Genomic DNA, 19,141 nt, shown 5'->3' with positions numbered 1-19,141 from the left:
AAATGTGAACTCACACAACTGTATTTCTATCCATATTAGGAGTTTGCATTGTCTTCTGTTTTTTTGTTTTTGTTTTAGTAATTGCATTTATGCATAATCCAGACATTTTCCATAACCTAAACATTACTACTATATGTCTAAATCTCAAAGAGCACTTCTTCTTCTTATGGGACCCAGGCTTTAGGACCCATAAGAAGCAGTCGTCCCCCATATATAGTGATCCTAACAGTGTGTGAAAAACAAGACTGCACACAGAAATGCATGCACACTTTTAACACTACAGGGAGTAAAGTTCAAATAAAAACGTCAGACTCATGATTTTTTTGTCAGAACTTGCCATATTTTATATTAAGTTACATACATTTACATTTCAGCTCTCTTTGTGCTCACAGTAACAGGAACAAAACACCTATAGTAAACATTATGTGACTTCCATCCACACACTCACAAAGCTACATCACTGCATACATCCTCTTCTGGAAAAAGACACATACAAACACGCTCACACACATAAATGCCTCCGCAGCTACTCCACTGTCCCCAGTGCACTCAGTCTGTTCCAGTCGATTCGTAAACCACCTAATTTAGGCTCGTATTTCTCTCTCAGTCATGATATATGAAATAACACTTAGACCTAAACTGAGGTTTTGCAAATCAGCAAGAAAAAAATTAATCAGTGTGATAAACAAAAACCATATTTTAAAACGAAACATTGGCATTATAAAATGATCTTTAATAGTCCACCTTTGTACAGCAGTCTTGGTTCTTTCTGATATTCATATGATGGTCTATTGGTTACTATTTATAAGAGGAAGAGCTACAGAGAGATGTAGAATGATCAGAACTAGATGTAGAAGAAAGAAAAGTGTAAAAGCAACATTTGAGACATTCCGCGCTGCAACCTTGGACAGTGAAAAGTTGTTGTTGCAATAATGATAATGTTGCATGTTTACACAGGATTCTCAGTGGCAGTCTTTGGGATTGTTTAAAGCTTCAACATCCCCCACCTTCCAACAGAACACTACAGATAACTGGTTTAATGATTGCAACGTGACATCAGTTGAAATGTGATTTCCTCTATATAAAAGTCCACTCCCTTTTTTTTTTAAATAACCCTTCACCTAACCCACTTCATTCCCAGTTAATGTCCAATGAGTACTGGCCAATGGGACGCCACATCCCTCCAGTCCTCAATTCATCACTTTCAAGGTTGTATCAGTCCAGCTATAGGTAACAAAATCAACAAAACCTCAGCTGTATTATTCCTCTGACATGGTATGCCATTTGGCAATCTGGCGACGCGGGTGGTCGCAGATCTCTCTCCAGTGCTCACCGGCCGTTCCTGCTGCCGATGTGCCCAGCACCAGACGGCCAATAACGGTGTTGAGGTTGCGTGAAGTGCCATTGTCTGAGTCCATCAGAAGCAGCTCTACGCTGGTGTCCCTCAGGCCCTCTTCGGAGGGCAGATCAAACACAAAGAGCTCGTTAAAGACCGGGTTGGGAGAGCATTTTTTCACGTGGGTCTTCTTCTTGCATATGCGCTTCTTTCCTTGGTACATATTCACTTTGACGTATGGATCTAGAGAAAAAGGAGCAAAAGAGCTGTTGATAAATTGCAAAGAAGCAAGAACAGCGTTGGAAAATATCCATCTTTGCAGCAGCTGACTAGCGCCCTGTTGTTCCCCAAACAAAAAGTTTGGTCAAAGAAAGTCTTCCTGCAAACTTTCTTATCTGTTTCTGCAAACAGTATCATTTTAATACTAAGATGCTAAGATAGAAAGTCTACATACCGGTAGGGCCATTGTTTTCAGTCTTGGGAAGATGCCGAGCTTTCAGGACTACCACAGTCAGAGTGTTGGTGGTGGATTGGTAGCACAAGGACAGCAGCAGTTCTCCTCGACCCCGACTTCTTTATGTAGGGATTGGGAATGATTAAAAAAAAATCAAAGGTGATGGAAAAGATGGAAGGTATGAAAATGAAAAGAGGAGATAAAGGACAGGAGAGTTTTGGTTAGCACTTTCAAGCAAGACTTTTCCAACAATTTGAAAACCAAAACAAGGGAAAATTAGTTTAATTCGTACTAGGAAGTAAATACGCTTATCTTGACATTCATGTCTCTATAGAAATTAACATTATAACTACCGGTGAGTGTGAGTGTGTCAGCTTCCCTTTAGCTGCCAAAAAAAATCCTACAGGTCGACCAATAGTCTCAAGCAGACCCCTGAAGTTGTGTTGTGACATTTATTAAAAGAGCTGTGAGGCTGTCTCCATGAACCACAAACTGCAATGCAGTCTGAAACCTTTCTACCAGAATTACCAACTCACTGATGAGTCCTATGATGAACAGACTCTGTGTTGCATCACCTGTCCAAATCGAAAATATACTTGTGCTTTTTGTGCTTGTTTTTTAAAGGCACACCCAAGTAGACGACTATCCAGAAAATCCATTTTCCACTTGTAAATTTGTATGAAATAATTGCTGAATGTCTAGTTTTTAATGTGTGGAGTATTCAGTTTGTTTGTAGTTCATAAGAACTATTTGAGCTACTGTTCTTCGTTGCTCTATAGTTACGTCCTTACCTCCACTAAACACACTCAAACACACTGGTAAATAAGATATAATAATTACGTTTGTGAGTTTTGATTCCCTAGAAATACTGATGACTAAACAGTCCTCCTGGTAGTTAGCTTAACATCAGAAACATTAACAAATACTGTAATCTGGTTTGTGGGAAGGAATCCATTTTACTGCTAGAAATTTTGATTTTTTTTCTAGAAACTGTAAATATTGGTACTTTATAGCTAATGCACACTTATACAAATTCAATAACCGACAAGTAAACCCGTGCTGTTGTTTTCACTGTAGACAACCCATCAGAGGTAAACGACATATTCATTTTCTTTTATGTGATACATTATCAGATCTCAATAACAACATGTTTTACTGATGAATCCCTCATCTTTTTATTTGCAGGGCGTTTCTTTCCCTTCCTCTCCACACACATCTTTATCCACACCCAGTAGACGAGGCGCCTTAGCTGCTGCCATCACATCTAAACTGGATTTCCAACCCCTGAACATTGTTGCCATGGAAATGAAAATTTAACAAAGGCAACTTCTATCCCTGACATAAAATTTCGATCCCAAAATACAAACATGTTTGCTTTCATCTGGATTACTCAAACAAACGTTTGTTGTTTCGGGTCTACCTTCATCCTCTAAAGGAGATTCTGCTCACTGCATGCTGTCTTGACTCATTGCACTAATGTGTGCTCCCATCCACCCACACAGAGCAGAAAGACAAAATACCTCCCCCACAATGAGAATCATCACATTGCCTCCAAAGAGCTGCATTCCACCAGCTATATAACATGTTGATTAAAATCACTGGATGTAAAAACCTGCTTTTGGCAACTCTCATTGATTGGCTGCACTGCTGTGCACCCACGCCCAGTCACATGAGGCAATGGGACACATAAGCCCCACAGACAAAGAGCCACCACCCTCCTAGCAAAGAAATGCCTCCTGTCTTACAAAACATCATGTAAGAAACTGCTATGATGCCCATTTTTTGTAAATTTGATGATAAACTACTGAATCATGCAATTGTTTAGTTGCATGTATTATCTTTTGTGCAGCAGATTTGTAGAATTGTTCATTTTTCTCATCTTAGAAACAGACCAGTAAGATATGCACAAAATAAACATCTTTTTGAAACACTAATGGGAAACATCAGTGAAAACAAGGATTAAGTTAATTAATATTTTTTTGATGGTGAAAAATATGAAGTGAAAATAATTGAAGGTGGACATTAAAATCAATCTTAAGATTCTGACCCATATTTCTCAGCCCTTTCAAGATTTCAGGATTGTATTTAATTAATATTATTATCCTTAAAAAAAAAAAAATCCCTTTCTCTGGGTGTAGATTTATCCATTCAATTATTCTAAAATGACCATGGATCAAATCTGTTGGAAGAGTGCAAAAATTGCACCAAACATATAGTTGTGATTACAGTTATACTAGACATTCTTATATTTGGTCAAAAATGTAAATTATTATTCTAAATACATTTTTGTTCTTATGAATAAGAACAAAAATGTATTTTACTAAGGCCTATTTCCTGTCATAGTCTTTGGAGAGCTACGGTTCCTTAAATGAACTCGGCAAAATTCATGACATATCTTTATACGAAAATTCAATACACAGGAAATGAGATGTTATTTCAATGTAGTTCTCTCGGATGCCAGGAAAAGGCAGAAACAGAATCCAATAGTCGGCTCTCCAGAGATTTATAATGAGCTCAATACATTACAGGGAAAATAATAAAGTGAAGAATACATTATTTTGTTCCCACTCTGACAGTATTAGTGTCCTAATTATATTGTTCTGTTTGGACATAAGCATAATTAGGCACATGACTATGTATTCAAATGTAGACATTTTCTGGAGAAAATTGCAGCAATGAGTCTATAGAGTAACACACTTGAAAGTGTTACTTCAAGAAATCAATGGAGAAATCAGGTGAATTTGGGCAAAAAGAAGAAAAAAAACTACAGAAAAAGCTAAAGAAGAAAACTCTGTGGCATTTTAATTTGTCTGAACTGAATGCAGCACATCCCTCAGCAGCAGTATCAGGTTTCAAATCCATACCTGGGATGTTGCAATAGATCTGTTTAGTCTCTACGGAGAGATAAGCCTCCTGTTCTTCCTTTACCGCTGACTTCATTTAACATTAACTCTTTGTTACCAAAGACAAGACTCTGACAGTGGAAATCCTACAGAGTATCTGAATTAAATAAAATGCCACTTATGCTGAATGTTTCTAATTTAGGATGAAGGTTGACAGTCTCTTGCATCAAAAAAGCTTTGGAGGAATCATTATAGGGTCATTTGCACAAAGAACAATTTCATTTAATCCAAAAATATGCACCTGCTCAAATCTTTATTTTAATAAATGACAAATAACTTAAATAGTTACTCAAATAGTTTTCAAATATGATTTTAGGGGAATCAATTTGGTTTGATTTTGCCATTTTCCACCAAGCTTCTTTGCTGCAATGATTTTTATGATGAATCGCTAAATTTGGATTGCATTATCTAACTAATGATTTTTTTTAAAAAACAACTTCAATGACCTTCATATCTATTTTCCTAAATGGTTTAGTGCTGTTCAAGTCTGAGGCCTGAGTGGGAGGTGGCTGGGTGGGGGTTGGCCTGCAGCATCTGTCAGCAGTCAGCAGGCAGAAGAGGAGGTGAATCCTGGAGAGACTGTCAGACTCTTTCAGCAACAAACAACCAAACGATGAACGGTTTGAATTGGGTGAGGAAAACCTCCATGACATTCGGTTAGATGAAAACTAGAAGATGAACTGAAGAAGAACATCCAAATCAGGAGCTGTTTCTGCAGTTCGTACATTCCCTCCCACAACCAAAAGCTATTAATGTTAAATATAAATATCCCTTAAGTATGTATGAGTTAGGATGTGCTGTGGTGGCACAGGGGTTAAGCACAACCCACAGTTTGATTCCTCTCTTTGCGACCTTTTCCGCATATCTTCCCTTACTCTCATAACCCACTTTCCTGTCAATTAACTGTCAAATAAAGGCCACTAGAGCCATAAAAACCTTTCTTAAAAAAAGTATGGAAGAGTAGCTGTTTGTCTTATGATGAGTTCAGGGTGTCCTCTGCCCCTCGCTCTCTGACTACACCCCACCCTATAAAGGATTACATGGGTACATAAAGTATGAAAGTACTTCCACTTTTGTTCCACATCTTACCTTAACATTCTTCTTGATAATCTCTCTGCTCATCAGGACACGCCCCTCCGACAAGTCGATTCCAGACAAAGGTACGAGGGTCTCTCCAATGACCTCGTCGCGAGAGAACCGATCAAAGCTCAGGACCATGAAGTGAAGGGACAGCTCGGACACTCGAGCCAGTGGGATCCCGTAGAAGCTGAAGGTCTCATCGAAAGCCGGGTCCAGAGTCTTCCGAAGGACTCTTGTTTTCACCCTGTGCTTCTTCTCCGGCAGCAGGGTCAGCTTGATGTAGGGGTCAGACGTAAGTGACTGCTCATCGGTTGGAGTCAGACCATGGGCCTCCTGGAGAAAATGTATAGATGTTAAGACAAGATTTTAGCATGAAAACACTCAGAAAGTTCCCCTAAATAAATATGAATGTGTTACCTTGATGTGAACAATGAATGCCTTCCTCTCTTCCTGGTACTCAAGAGAGAAGTGGAGGGTCCCTAGACCACCCTCCTTTTCGTCTGCCTGAGGCCTGTCGACAGCTGAGGTGGGTGCCTGGCTCGACGGTGCGCTGGATGGGGAAGATAGGTCGCGCCGTTCCATCGCACCAGGTTGAGTGAAGCCTGTTTGTGGGGAGGGGAGCTCCAGGTCTGGGGAGCTGCGCACCGTCTGGTGGTGGTGGTGAAAAGGTTTGGTGGTAAAGTTTCCGTTCAGATCCCGCTTCTCAAGATCAAGGTGCAGGGCTGATCTGGAACCATTTGGAGTTGTGGCGGGTTTACCAGTACTGGGACTCATTGGCGTAGTTTGGCAGTTTCCATTGACATCTGTTTTGGCGGTGTCATTAGTTGTTGAGGTTGTGGCTGCCGCAAACTTCTTTTTGCCGCTCAGGCTCTCTGGGTAGATGTCCACGCCTTTAAGCATGTGCACAAACTTGTAAGGGGCGTCTTCTGGGACTTGGTGGTGTTTTTGCGCTGGCAACAGATCCAGGCAAAGGCTGATGCAGTGAAGACAAGGCCGAAAACACTCACCAGCAACACCCACAGGCACTGCCACTGTGGAGGAGTTTGGAGAAAGGCAGAGGAAGAAAAAATGAAGAAAGTGAAAAGAAAAGGGTAAAATTTAATAAGAAAACACACTTTGAAACAAAGCAGCATCTGCAACACGAGCCACTATGATTGTACTGTTGCACTAAAGCAGCTGAATAATTCTTCTTCTTCTGACACACCCTGCAGCCTGGAGTCAAATGAGGATGAAAACAATGCAATCTGTTCAACAAAGTGTTGTTTTTGTATTCCAGATTTGCTGGTAATACATGAACAGAAACTGCCAGAATCATAAATGGATGACCTGTGACTCCAGAGATACGAAAATAAAGATAATGGTTGCTCAGAGACATGTGTGAATTTCAACAGCTGGGAAGGTCATTTTATTTTACCCCACTGCCATTTTGTACTTTTGTTCTTTTGGTCATATCATAGCTGACATTTTCATGTATGAGACAGAGTAGCCTGACATTTGACCTGAGAAATTTATTAGACTTTTTTTGCACAGCTTTTTATTGCTTTCTCAGAATGAATGAGTCGCTGCTGGTTTTCTAAAATAGCAAAGGAAGATTTCACAATATGTCATTTGGAAATGATTATAGTCATTTATTTTCCTTCCACTCAAAAGCAGGGGTAATTTTGACAAAATGCTACAGGGCAAGATATTACCACAATTATAACCACAGTCATTTCTCTCAAAAGCCTTTATGTCTCACATGGTATCGCTATGGTGACGTTGAAGGGATATTTGTCGCTGTGTGCTTTCTTTGTTTTGTGTGGCTGAGCTCTGTCTCCAAGGCCGTCGCCCTCTCATGCAGCCAGATTTAATGGCTTGATTTCAAAAGAGAAAATGCAGTTCATTTCCCACAATTAGGAGGGCGACCCGGTGCAAAAGCACTCAGATTAACCCATCTAAAAAGAGAGATCAGATTGAGGCGCGGGGGTGGTGACCAATCACTCAGACGCTTGCCTTTTTCCTCTGCCTACAGCTAATGTGTTAGATCATTTATTCAGGTTTTTTTCACACATAATAGACGCCATGGCATGGTTAATGTGATATTAATGTGACAGTGCAGCTCAAACAAAATTATGACAATAAACAGCTTTTCATTCTACATTACACCTGTATTAATAGACTCTCCGGTGCCATATATATATATGTATATATGTGTGTGTGTGTGTGTGTAGAAAACTAAAGAGAGACCTTCTGGATAATTTAAATCGCACCACTTGTATTAATATTTGGCCTGTACTCCTGTGTGGGATGTTTTTTGAGGCTGTAATGACAGACAGATGGACGAAACACTGGGAGGGCTGTAATGCATGAGGACATAAAAAAATATATAAATAAAACAAGCTGTAATTTTCAGGTTGTACTTCTACTAGGAACACTCTAAATCTGTTAAATTCATAAAATCGAAATTGGTCGATTTTTTTTTTTTTTTTTACTTTCATTAAATAAAAAGTAAATATGCACTTTTATTAATACCGTCTGAAACATAACGAGTATTAATTTACCAAGGATAATAGGCAGCATTTAAAAAATATATGTTTGTAGATTTTTTTTAACATCGATTGACTTTAGAAATGTAATTTTCATTCATTTGTACATACTCAATTGTAGTCTAACTCAATAAATCATCTCAGTACACAATTAATGATTATAAAATTAGCTCTCAGTGTTTAAAAATGACGAAGTTTTAGTCAGGGATTAACGTGCATTTTAACTATTGTTAATTCACACCACAGACAGACTGACTCCATCATCAGGGTAAAGACTCACCGGGCTGCGCTCCGTCCTCCAGCATTGGGGCCATTATCGCTGTCCAAGGTGCTGAAAGCCTCAGTGTGTTGCCTCCTTAATTGTCTCACAGCGAGATCGATCTCGGGGTAAATCTCGTTCTGATTCCGTCTAACAATACAAAGGCTTGTTTTTGTTTCTTCTTCCCAGGGAGAAGGATGCTCTGTTCGCTCAGCTGCTGCTGTTACTCTTTGATGCGTGAGAGCGTCTCAGAGCGGCAACACCCCGCTCTCTCTCTCCTTCCGGCTGCTCGTTTTCTGGGTCTCTCTCCCATCTTCTGCTCGCATCCTCCCTCCGCCCCTCCCATTCCGCTGAGCTCATCAGTGCTGACGCAGTGGTGACGGAGGCTGGCTGCGCAATCAGAACCCCCGGTGAAACGGCACAAAGAGCCTGCCAATGGCGCCTGATTGATTTTTAGGAAATGAGCGCTGTCAACCTGTTTCAGCATCCTTCGCTTCCTGTATGTCGGTTTGTCTGTTTTGCTGAGATAGGACGGAAATAAGACATTTCCTGATATGTGTTTATCTAGTCACTGAGCTTCTAATTTGGAATTATCCAATTGTATGTAAGCTAAAAATCCAACTTCATTCAAACACTTACTTGCTTAAGTGTATTCGTATTTGATCTGGCACATGCAAATATGAGCTGTCTCCCATTTTTGCTTCAACTCACTGGCATCCCATACATTTCAGGATTAATTGTCCAAGTTATTTTTATAATGTTTCTTCTGACCTTACCTGTCTGAGCTGCTGCACCATGATACAACCCTCAGCTCACTCTGGCCCCCTGATCAGATGCTCCTGATTGTGCCTGAAAGAAAAGGGAAACTTAGAGAGGCCTGAGCTTGTGCTGTGGCAGGTCATCATTTTTCATGCTACATATAGCAATTGTATTATGTGGTTGTTGTTTTTTTTGTTTTGTTTTGTTTTTCAACTTCATGGCTGGTTTAAAAGTATTTTGTGTTTTAGTATTATATATGTGTCCTTAAAATGGCATTTATAATGTTTATTTTGCAAAGCAATTTTGTCCTTTTAAGTTAAGGTGCTTTTGAAATAAAGTTGAACACCAGATTTTTTATTTCGAAGTGTATTTACATCAATGTCTTATATTTTATCCTTTCAGGTTCAGAGGATAAAATATTGGCTAGGTTTTGTATCCACTATGATGAGCTATTTAGTCATTTTCTGCTTCTATTTTATACCTTTAAAAAAAAACACCCATGAACTTAAATCATAACACACAGTTTATTCTCCACTGTATGCCATTGTTGATATTGAGTGTGGTCCCTGCTTCTGACTATGTTACAAAAATGTTCAAGTTCTAATTTAATAAAATACTGCCCCTTGGTGTTCATGGGAAAAAATGCAGGAATGTTAAGAGGCTGCACATTTAAACTTTGTGTCAAAAATTCTGAGCCAGTTTTTCTGTGTGGAGTTTTCATGTTCTTGTGCACAGGTGGGTTCTATCCAAATACTCAAGCCACCATTCAAAAACAGGCATAATATTTTGACTTGTGTGGGAAATAACAGGTAATAAATTGCCTGTTATTCAGATATCACTGGAGATGCCAAAATCCTTTAGTTCATATTTTCATCTGTTAACATTATTACACATTGTTGCGAAATTACCATTCATTTGTCAAGGTCAGAGGTCACTCTTACTTCTAAATTTATCTCCTGTATATCTCTTTCTTGTCCTATAAGCTGAATCATCCACAGCCTTGTTCTGATTTTAAAAACTCTCTGTCTGAAGAAAGGTTGATATTTTAAGGAATAATTGCAATTAAAGTTAAGATTAGATGCAACCTACTTTTTTATTTGCCTGAATTTTAATTACTTTGGATTAATATAAACTGGATCAAAATGAACTTTACCTTGCTGGATTTGATGTAAAAGTGACGATTGTGTCTACAAATTATTAATGGATTGTATTTGATTGTGTGCATTTTTGTGAGTGTTCAGCTTTACTTTAAGCTGAAATGTTATGTAATATGGAAACGGAAAGTAACTGAGAAAAGAGGAACGATAACCAGCTGTATGCACATATGTTTTATTAAGCTGAAGTAGAAGGGCTGATCACACATAACTTGCAGGGAGAGAAAGGAAATAAAGGATCATTTTTACCATTCCTTCTGTTAAGTGACTCTATAATCAGGTAAGATATTTTCTTCTTTCAAAGATTAAATTGTTTAATTTATTATTATTTTTTATATGCCATGGAAATGTATTTATTATTATCTTTTACAGATATAAAAAAAAGAATGGTTGGATTCCCATTCATCAAATCTGTGTTCCTGATCCTACCGCTGTTGTGTTTGGTTTGCAATGCAGATATACCGTTATTAAAAAGAGGTCTGGTAAGTTCTCTTTTGGGGTTAACCATTGTTCTCCAAGCAAAATCATACACTCATTTGTATTTTCATTATGATTTTTATGTGCAGTAATTACAACAATCTTTCTTTGTGGTACATTTCAGGTCAAAACAATGGACAACCTTCAAATAATGTTAGAGTCAGCTGTTCAAGGCCAAGTGAATATAAATTTATTAATTGTTGGCAGATTCTGGATGTTATTTTAATAGTGTAAAGTTTGACTTCCTGTTGTGATTTATAATTTTTTTTATTTTCTCCTTCAGAAAGAAGAACAAGACAGAATCGAAGCAATGTCAAAACTTTTGGATGAAGCAAAGTATTTGACAAATATGGAACAATTGGTATGTATGTTTTGATTAACATTTTTGGGCAGAATCAAATATATTCTTTCTTAGTACTTTCATATTTCATATTTTCTTTTAGTTTTTATATGATTTAATGTCATTTGTTGTGCATTGCCATACTAATGTATGTATTTGGTCAATTTCAGAAAATATTCTTGCAGGACCTTCAGGAAGCTGCAGATGAAGCTCGTGAATACAAGGTAGTTCTTTTGCCACTTAAATAGATCAAAACTTAATTTGTGGTGAAAAAAAGCAATTTTTTAAAATTGTGTTGATGCTTTGTAAATTTTTTTTTCTTCCCAAAGACGCTTGTAAAGTCCAGCCTTGAAATTCTCAGCAAAGTCCATGAAGAGAACATGAAAGTACTTCATCCTGAACTTCAACAAATGAAAATGTCACAGGATCCATCAGTTTATCAAACTTTTCTTGCATTTGAAAGCCTTAAAAAAACAGTGATGACTTACTTAGACCTAAAGGACAAAGTTTTTAGTGGAGGAGCAAAAGATACTGCAAAAAATCTGCATTATGTTTTGAATGTTTTAAGATCACAAGAACTTGATGATGGACTGTAAAAGTTTGATCTCTGTTGTGATTTTTATCTGTGCCGAGAAGCTTCAAATTTAGTTTAGTCATTCTTTTCCATTGTTGGGGTGATTCTTAGTAATATATCTAAAATGATAAGATAAACTTTTGTTTTCAAACATTATTAATAATAAAGCTTTTGCTTTCATTACTGAATGAATTATGTTGATTTTCCTAATGAGTCTACAATTAATAAAAAATGTTTCCATCAAACTGGTCTTATGTGAAGTATTGTGTTGTTCCTGACTGCATATTTGTATTTTTCAGAAAAACTTAGTGCAGCACAGATTCATATCTTTCTATTTAAGGAAATGAGTCTGCTGCTACAGACAAGCTGGTTACATTTTAAATGTGCCAGACAAGAGACTCCAGTGAACAACAGTGAATTAATTTACGCAATTGATGAAAACCTGAGTTAAGCGTCTCTCCAGTAGAGGTGTGGTTAAATCATCTCTGATGACTCTCTGACAACTCAAAAGTGGAAGTAAAGCTAAACCGTTTGTTTAAATTCTGAATGTAACAGAATAATTCACCAAGTCTGACCGGCTTCTTCTTCTGTGCTGAAGAAAAGCATCCACACTGCACGATGCTTCAACCACTATATTTCACATTGCCCTGGTCAATCACATAACATCCCAGCAATGTTGGCAAAAAAACAAAAAATGTCAACAGATGCATACATTGGCAAGGTACTGTACACAAACAGTGTTAGTAGCAGCAGCAGCATCGTCTGAAAACAGATTTGTGGTGTCTGGTTTCAAGGCCACCAACAGTCTGACAGATCAACTGATTCTGGTCTGCAGAGGAATTTTTTTTACAAAGGTCAGATGACAAAAATGTTCATTGTTTTACTTTCTGTGCTTGGCAGAACAGTGTGATGAAAAATCAAACAAGTTTAGTTTTGATCTGAACGACTGTAGCTTTAGTTGCATGTTAAGCATTGTCCGATCAATCTGCCAGCTTAGTTTTAGGAGCTAGTACTCTTATTTCTTGTTGAAAAGTTTCTTTAGTTTATTTTAGATTTGTTTTATGTCACGTGTAGCACTAGAAACTACACCAAAAGTACTTAGTAAGATTTTGTGTTTTTGCATAAAGGCATTAGCTGGCACTGTTTCTGCTTTCAGGATTGTGACACATTTCTTTTTCATTTGATGTTTCCTTCGATGTTTCACAAAAAAATTCTGGGTATATTCCAGAATCGGAAAAAGGCTGGGTCAGACCCAGACGCAGAGCTGTGTGCTCCAATCAATTCAGACACAAGCAGCCCTGGCTGGGGGAGGAGACAAGAAGAGTATTAAAATCATCTTAGAGTCCAAGTACTCTTATTCAACACCTTCATACGACAACTTAAGGTATGTCATAGAAATCCACTCTGTAATGTTGAGTGTTGAGAAGATATCTATATTCTATTTGCCACAATATATGTATACTGTATATCTATATCAACAGTATATATGGTGTGATGCGAGCAGCAGTCATGTTCAGAAACAGGAAAGTGGTTCATGTCAGGAGACTGGTCTTCATTTTTACTCTGCTGGGTCTGCTCTGCCCTGCAAATTCATGGATAGACATGGACCAGCTGGTAACATGTTTTCTTTGTCTTGTTTCATATGTTTCAACAAATGCATGCATTCCTTGTAATCTTGCAATATTCACTTTGGATTTGCAGAGAGAGATGAAAGAGAATGTTGAGCTGCTGAAACGAGAAGCAATGAGGAGAAGCGTGAGTAAGACACACAAAGTAAATCTCTTTGTTTAGATTCCTACAGCAACAAACTCATGTGTTATTTTTCAGGTTGATAACGTGGTAGAAATGATCTTCAGTCCTTTGGTTCTTGAGAAGTCAAGACGACTACTGGATTGTTCCAATAAGATGCTCGGGAATGGGAGGCGCAAATTTCCAGAAATTGCTCAAAGCATCCAGAGTGTAAAGGATTTGGTGTTGGCTTCCAAACGTTTTGTGCATAAAGCCCTTCAAAATCAGGCTGAAAAAATCAAAGACTATAAAAATAAAATATCACAACTGGAAAGAATTATGATGAACCTGAAAGAGAGGAAATCTGAGCTGTAAAGCTCTTCTTAGTGATTCTGAATATAGAATTCCCCACTGAAATAAATAACTTTTTGTGATTTGAAAATGTCTTGCCATATTAAATATTTCTAAAATCTTTGACTACTGTTCCTGCCTGTTTTCTTGTTTACACACACATATCAAAAGAAACAAGTAAAACTATACAGTGCATTTATCACACCCAATAATTCTGTGGAATGTTCTTGTTGAATTTTACGTGATCCACAAAATCAGGTTTTATTGTTTCAGTGTTTGCTCCATAGAAGGTTTCTTCTGTTTTTTTTTTCTTTCCTTCCACAATTTAATGTTTTACAATCTGACAAATATAATTCATATAATCAATAAATAACCGAAATAGAATCTGTCTAACATGGAGTTGATTATCTAGAAAAGCAAATATTAAATTACACTTGAATGCATTTCCCACCTGTATTCTGTGTCCGAGATAATCATATTTGTACGCAGAATGTTCACATTAGCCTACAACACAATAAAAAAGAGTGTTGTTATCCTGGTTGGAGCTAGTAATAGAAAAAACAGTCTTGTACTAACTTGGGCTGGAAGACCACTCAGAGAGGAAGAAGCAATTTCCCCAAATGTCAAATAAAAAGTCTGATCACAGATGCAAAAGCTCTCAGGGTCAGAGATATGATAAGGTTATCTGCAGGAGGGACTGGTGCACTCACACAACAGAAGAACTTCATTAGCAGAAGGACAATAAAAACCCTAAATTTTTCCAGAATGTAGAAACTGATGTTATTTCCAGTAGCAATGGTTTTGTCTTATTTAATGTCAGAGGGTTAAAAAAAATACATCTTTTTACAACTGTATTTAAGAAGAACTTAGTCTGTACTTTAAAACAAGTCCTTCTCAGTGCTTTAAGATATTAGTTTGAAGTATCAACTATCATTTCTCTGCAGCCTAACTTGAAAAATGAAACTTGACAGTTTTGTGTGGTTATAAACACAAAACATGCTGGGACAAATGTGAAACTGTAAGGAGAGGAAGTAACTCCAAGAGGATATAAAAATGGTCGCGTTATTCCATCCAGTTCAGTTTCTCGTTGAAGAAGTGTGACATTTCAGGTAAGTGTAAAATACAATACTACACCTCTATTACAACTACAAATTTTAACAATTTTATCTATTTTAAATTTACCTTCGAAACAGAGATGGCAGTGATACTTTGTATCGGAAACAGAGGAGCGTTTGGCACCAGAACCATTAAAGGCTTGTTCCTCGTTTTTATTCTGCTGAGCCTCTTTGCTCCACAAGATCACAGTTTGACAAACAGCAGGTACATAATGTTTTGACTAACCTGGATATAGAAAAAAGTTCAATACTTACATTTTTGATGCAGTCTACTTCAACAACTTAACTAAATATATATTTTCACTGTTGATTTGCAGACTGAACTCCGTGAAACAATTCGAAACACAGAATCACTCTTTGTGAACCTGAAGGTGAGTCATAATGTTTTTATGCTTGAAAGTAATTTCATTCTTTTACTTTACAAGACAGTGGAAGAACTGACTATTTTGTGCCACAGCTAAAAAAAAAATAATAATCATGAAACTCAGTTTGTTTTTGAAAGATTTCGGTTGTATTTTTGGTCAATGACACTAAATCAGATTTGTTCGATGTTCATGCTGCAATACATAAAATTGAAGGTGCTATAAATTGTGTAATCATAATTTTTAAGATCTTAATCTTGATGTGCTAAATGATAAATCTTTTTTTTTTTCTCATCAGAGTGAGGAGTTCCATATTGAAGATTATCCTCTACTAATAGAAGAAATCAATCAGAAAATAAGAGAAACGTGGGATTTTCTCAAGATTCAGGAAGAGGAGCAGGCTAAACTATAACAGAATAACAGCATCATTTAGCCTTTTGTACTGTATTTGTAAAATCATCCCAAATTATGTCTTAATAATTCTATCTTATTGACTCTCACTCTATCACTTATGATCAAAATAAATCGAGTGGACCTGTGGAGGTTTGAATGATGTCACCAGATGTTTTGTGGCTTGTTGGTCTCTGGAGTCTAAACCACCAGAAGTTCCTTCATTTTCAATCTGATGACTGATATCTGGACATTTTGTGGTTATGGTCATGTGACAAAAGTGCCCATAGTTGTACTTTCTGTATAAGACAAAAGAATGTCAAAAATATTGAATGCCACATTTTAACATTGTAACATTATGACAAATATTCTGAGAAAAATAGGAAATAACTAAACCTTTTTGATTCTGTTTTAAATTAGTATCTCAAAGTGCATAGGACGAGTTTGTGTGACCATTTTTCTTTCCAAGGCAGCACTGCCATCTACTGGTGGTGCATCTATCGCTTGTTCTAATTTCCCACATTTCTTTTTAGATATTGTGACAGAACAAATAAGAAGCACTCTGTACTTTTACTCCACATGTTCCTAAGAGCATAACTTGAAACATTATTGAAAATGAAAGCTGATGGTCTGTGAGGCTGTGAGGTCCCAGTTGTTGTTTAAGTCAAACCATTATCACATGCCACAGCAACTGTTTATAGCAGAAACAAAAGAAAAATAGTTTCAAACTGAAACTGCTGAGGCATTATTCATTTATTAGTTCTCACTTTAGCGCGAGCTCCTCTTTTCAACAGCATATAATACTTGTTACAGTTCATTTTAAATTCAGGTAGTTTAATTAATACACATATGGTTTCAGATGTATATATGACTCAGCTGATATACCTTAAAGTGAAATTATTTTAATTTGTGGGTGAACTGATTTAAGGAATCACAGCCACAGCAACTATATCTTATGTCAGACCCACTGAAGGATTGTTTATTATGTTCAATACAGATCGGCACCTTTATAATTAACAAAAATTACCTGGAGAACAATTACCACCTCTAAAGCAATCCATCATTTTTATCATGTGTTGACTTTATTAAACAATTGTCAAGTTGTTTTTGTAACTTACAGGCTTAAGTTTTGGTAAATCATATAAGGATATGAAAGCCACATGACAAAAGCTTTTACAAATTTTTAAAACTTTTGCTGCAGTTGTATTTCTAGGTACTTTCCAACATGATCCTGTAAGCTCGACTTATTTCCTGAATTGTTTTATGCCCTTTGTGTTTTATAAAGTTTTCAACACTATCTTTAGCAGAAGGTCAAAGTATTAAAATACACAAATGAGAAAGGAAAAACGATTTGTGTTAAATGTATGAAAGATTGGCGCTACTTACCAACCAAAGAGGATGCACTCTATTATACTGTATGATAAAGAACATAAGAGGCATAATGATGATAATTTTACAGTGTCACATCATTTGTTGTTTGTTTTAAGATTAAATTATATAATTTTATTTTAGAAGGTAAAATTATCCACTTAAAAAAAATCTGTCTTAAAGAGAACAAGTCAGTTCATACAGTCAGTTGTTTTCAAAGCAACACTGCCACCTATTGTTGTTGTTGTAAGAAGTAGGTGCACATTTCTCTTGTTCTGAAGCCTTAGCATTGTTTCATGTTTTTTGGGGGTTTTTTTTATCACCTTCCCCTCAAAAAAATGCTGTGAGCTTAACATGAGCAACTTCCTCAGTTTACAGGCTGGTAATATACAATTGGATCCTGCCTAGTTTTTCACAGTAGACGTTTAGATAAGTAGCTCTTTTCATAGACATTTCTTTTCTGGGAAAGGAAAACTTAGGGTTTTCTAAATAAATGTTTCTTGAAAACAGGCCAAAAGCTAAAATATGGATTTAAAACTGATTTATGTGCATTTATTATCATATATTCCTTTATTCATTAGTTATCTATTAATTAATTTATTAATAGATAAATTGATTTATCTATTAATAAATTAATAGATTAATCTACTAATTAAACTAATTGATTACTAGATTAATTAGATTAATATATCTATTAACTTATTAATAGATTAATCTATCAATAGATTAATCTAAGTCTTGCCAAGTCAATTAATAAAATTAATAGACTTGGCAAGACTTAGCAGAGTTGGCAAAAACATGGAACATACTGAATAACTTGACATAATATTGAAAATGAAAGCTGAGCGGTCAGTGATGTCATAGTTTTTTTTCCAAAGAGGAATGTCCCTGTTGGTGTTGGCATAACAGCATCATCACATGCCACAGTCCAAGAACCAAGACCCAAGAGGCATCATTCATTTCTCTGTGTTCGCCTTAACAGCAGCTCCTCCTCTCAAACAGCAGGTAAGATCTGTAACATTTTTAATTCAGATAAGCTTAAATATTCTACTAAAAACAGACATGCTTTCAGGTTGAACTCATACTAAAAAGAGTAAAATTATTTTAGAGTCCTGGTTGTTTTGATTCCAGGAATTATGGCTGCAGCAGCTGTCAAAGGATTGTTCCTCATCTTCTCTCTTCTGGCTCTGGTTTCTGTTATCAACTCAATGATCAGCAAAAGTCACTGGTAAGTCATTTTCGCTTTAATTTTCTTTCACACCTGAAATAATTAATCTCCATCTTTCAAGTGGAGCTTTTGAAATGTCTAATTAGAGATAAAATAGAGTGCGTTTTTGTTTTAGTTTTGTTTTTAAAGACTGGTAATTGGGCTCTTTTAATAGGAAATATATAATTTTATGAACTCATTGATAGGTAGTGTTATAGTCCAAGTTATTTACAAATCATTTATTTCTATTTATTTGTTTTTAATTTCATAATCTTACAGTTATGGCAGTAACTCTTCAAACAGAGAGCTGTTTAAAGAGCATATCTGAAACTCAGATATGCTGTTACAATGTTACCCATCTCATGTAAACCCTTATTTCCGAACATTTCAGAAAATAATTCAGGAATACTACGAGGGTGGACTGATGGATGCAGCTGATAAGAAGGTGAGTTAAAGCTTTTCTTCTATCATTTATTTAGTAAAGTTTATTGTTAAGGTCAATGTAGTGGGTAGAGGAAAATTAAAAGATGTAACAAGCACACTGCACAGAATATCTGACGAAGATGTTTTTTCTTTTTAAAAGAAAGAGTTTGAGAACCAGCTGAAAGTCGCCTCGCAGACCTTTGAAGAAGAGCTGGAGAAGTTTCATCCCATGTTGAGTCAAGTGAAAGCTGCAACAGCAAACTCTACATCTCTGAAAGGATTCACGAGCTCCATCACCAACCTCTTGGTCCAAAAAAGGAAAAACTTTGCTAAAGG

The 19,141-nt window shown here is 36.6% G+C and overlaps 2 protein-coding genes across 2 annotated transcripts; one reads left to right on the top strand and one right to left on the bottom strand.

The window, feature by feature from the left end:
- Positions 1-324: 324 nt before the first annotated feature.
- Positions 325-8,842, bottom strand: LOC129357245 (synaptotagmin-4-like). Its single transcript, XM_055026613.1, is given in 8 exon segments — positions 325-1,579; positions 1,791-1,909; positions 3,118-3,119; positions 5,783-6,106; positions 6,191-6,693; positions 6,696-6,781; positions 6,783-6,804; positions 8,579-8,842. Coding segments are annotated over 8 exon segments (1,410 nt in total). The 5' UTR covers positions 8,613-8,842; the 3' UTR covers positions 325-1,259.
- A 1,858-nt stretch (positions 8,843-10,700) lies between these two features.
- Positions 10,701-13,964, top strand: LOC129357243 (uncharacterized). The gene is made up of 10 exons (XM_055026612.1): positions 10,701-10,750; positions 10,843-10,952; positions 11,072-11,125; positions 11,231-11,308; positions 11,458-11,511; positions 11,617-11,879; positions 13,090-13,245; positions 13,343-13,475; positions 13,563-13,616; positions 13,689-13,964. Exons 2-10 carry the CDS (start codon positions 10,857-10,859, stop codon positions 13,962-13,964), a joined length of 1,164 nt encoding a protein of 387 aa, XP_054882587.1. The 5' UTR covers positions 10,701-10,750; positions 10,843-10,856.
- The last annotated feature ends 5,177 nt before the right edge of the window (positions 13,965-19,141 follow it).

The sequence above is a fragment of the Poeciliopsis prolifica genome, unplaced genomic scaffold (genome assembly GCF_027474105.1).
Source record: "Poeciliopsis prolifica strain line A6 unplaced genomic scaffold, Auburn_PproV2 SCAFFOLD232, whole genome shotgun sequence".
Lineage (NCBI taxonomy): Eukaryota > Metazoa > Chordata > Actinopteri > Cyprinodontiformes > Poeciliidae > Poeciliopsis > Poeciliopsis prolifica.
The sequence above is the reverse complement of the archived record's forward strand: the minus strand, read 5'-3'. Positions and strand labels throughout refer to the sequence as shown.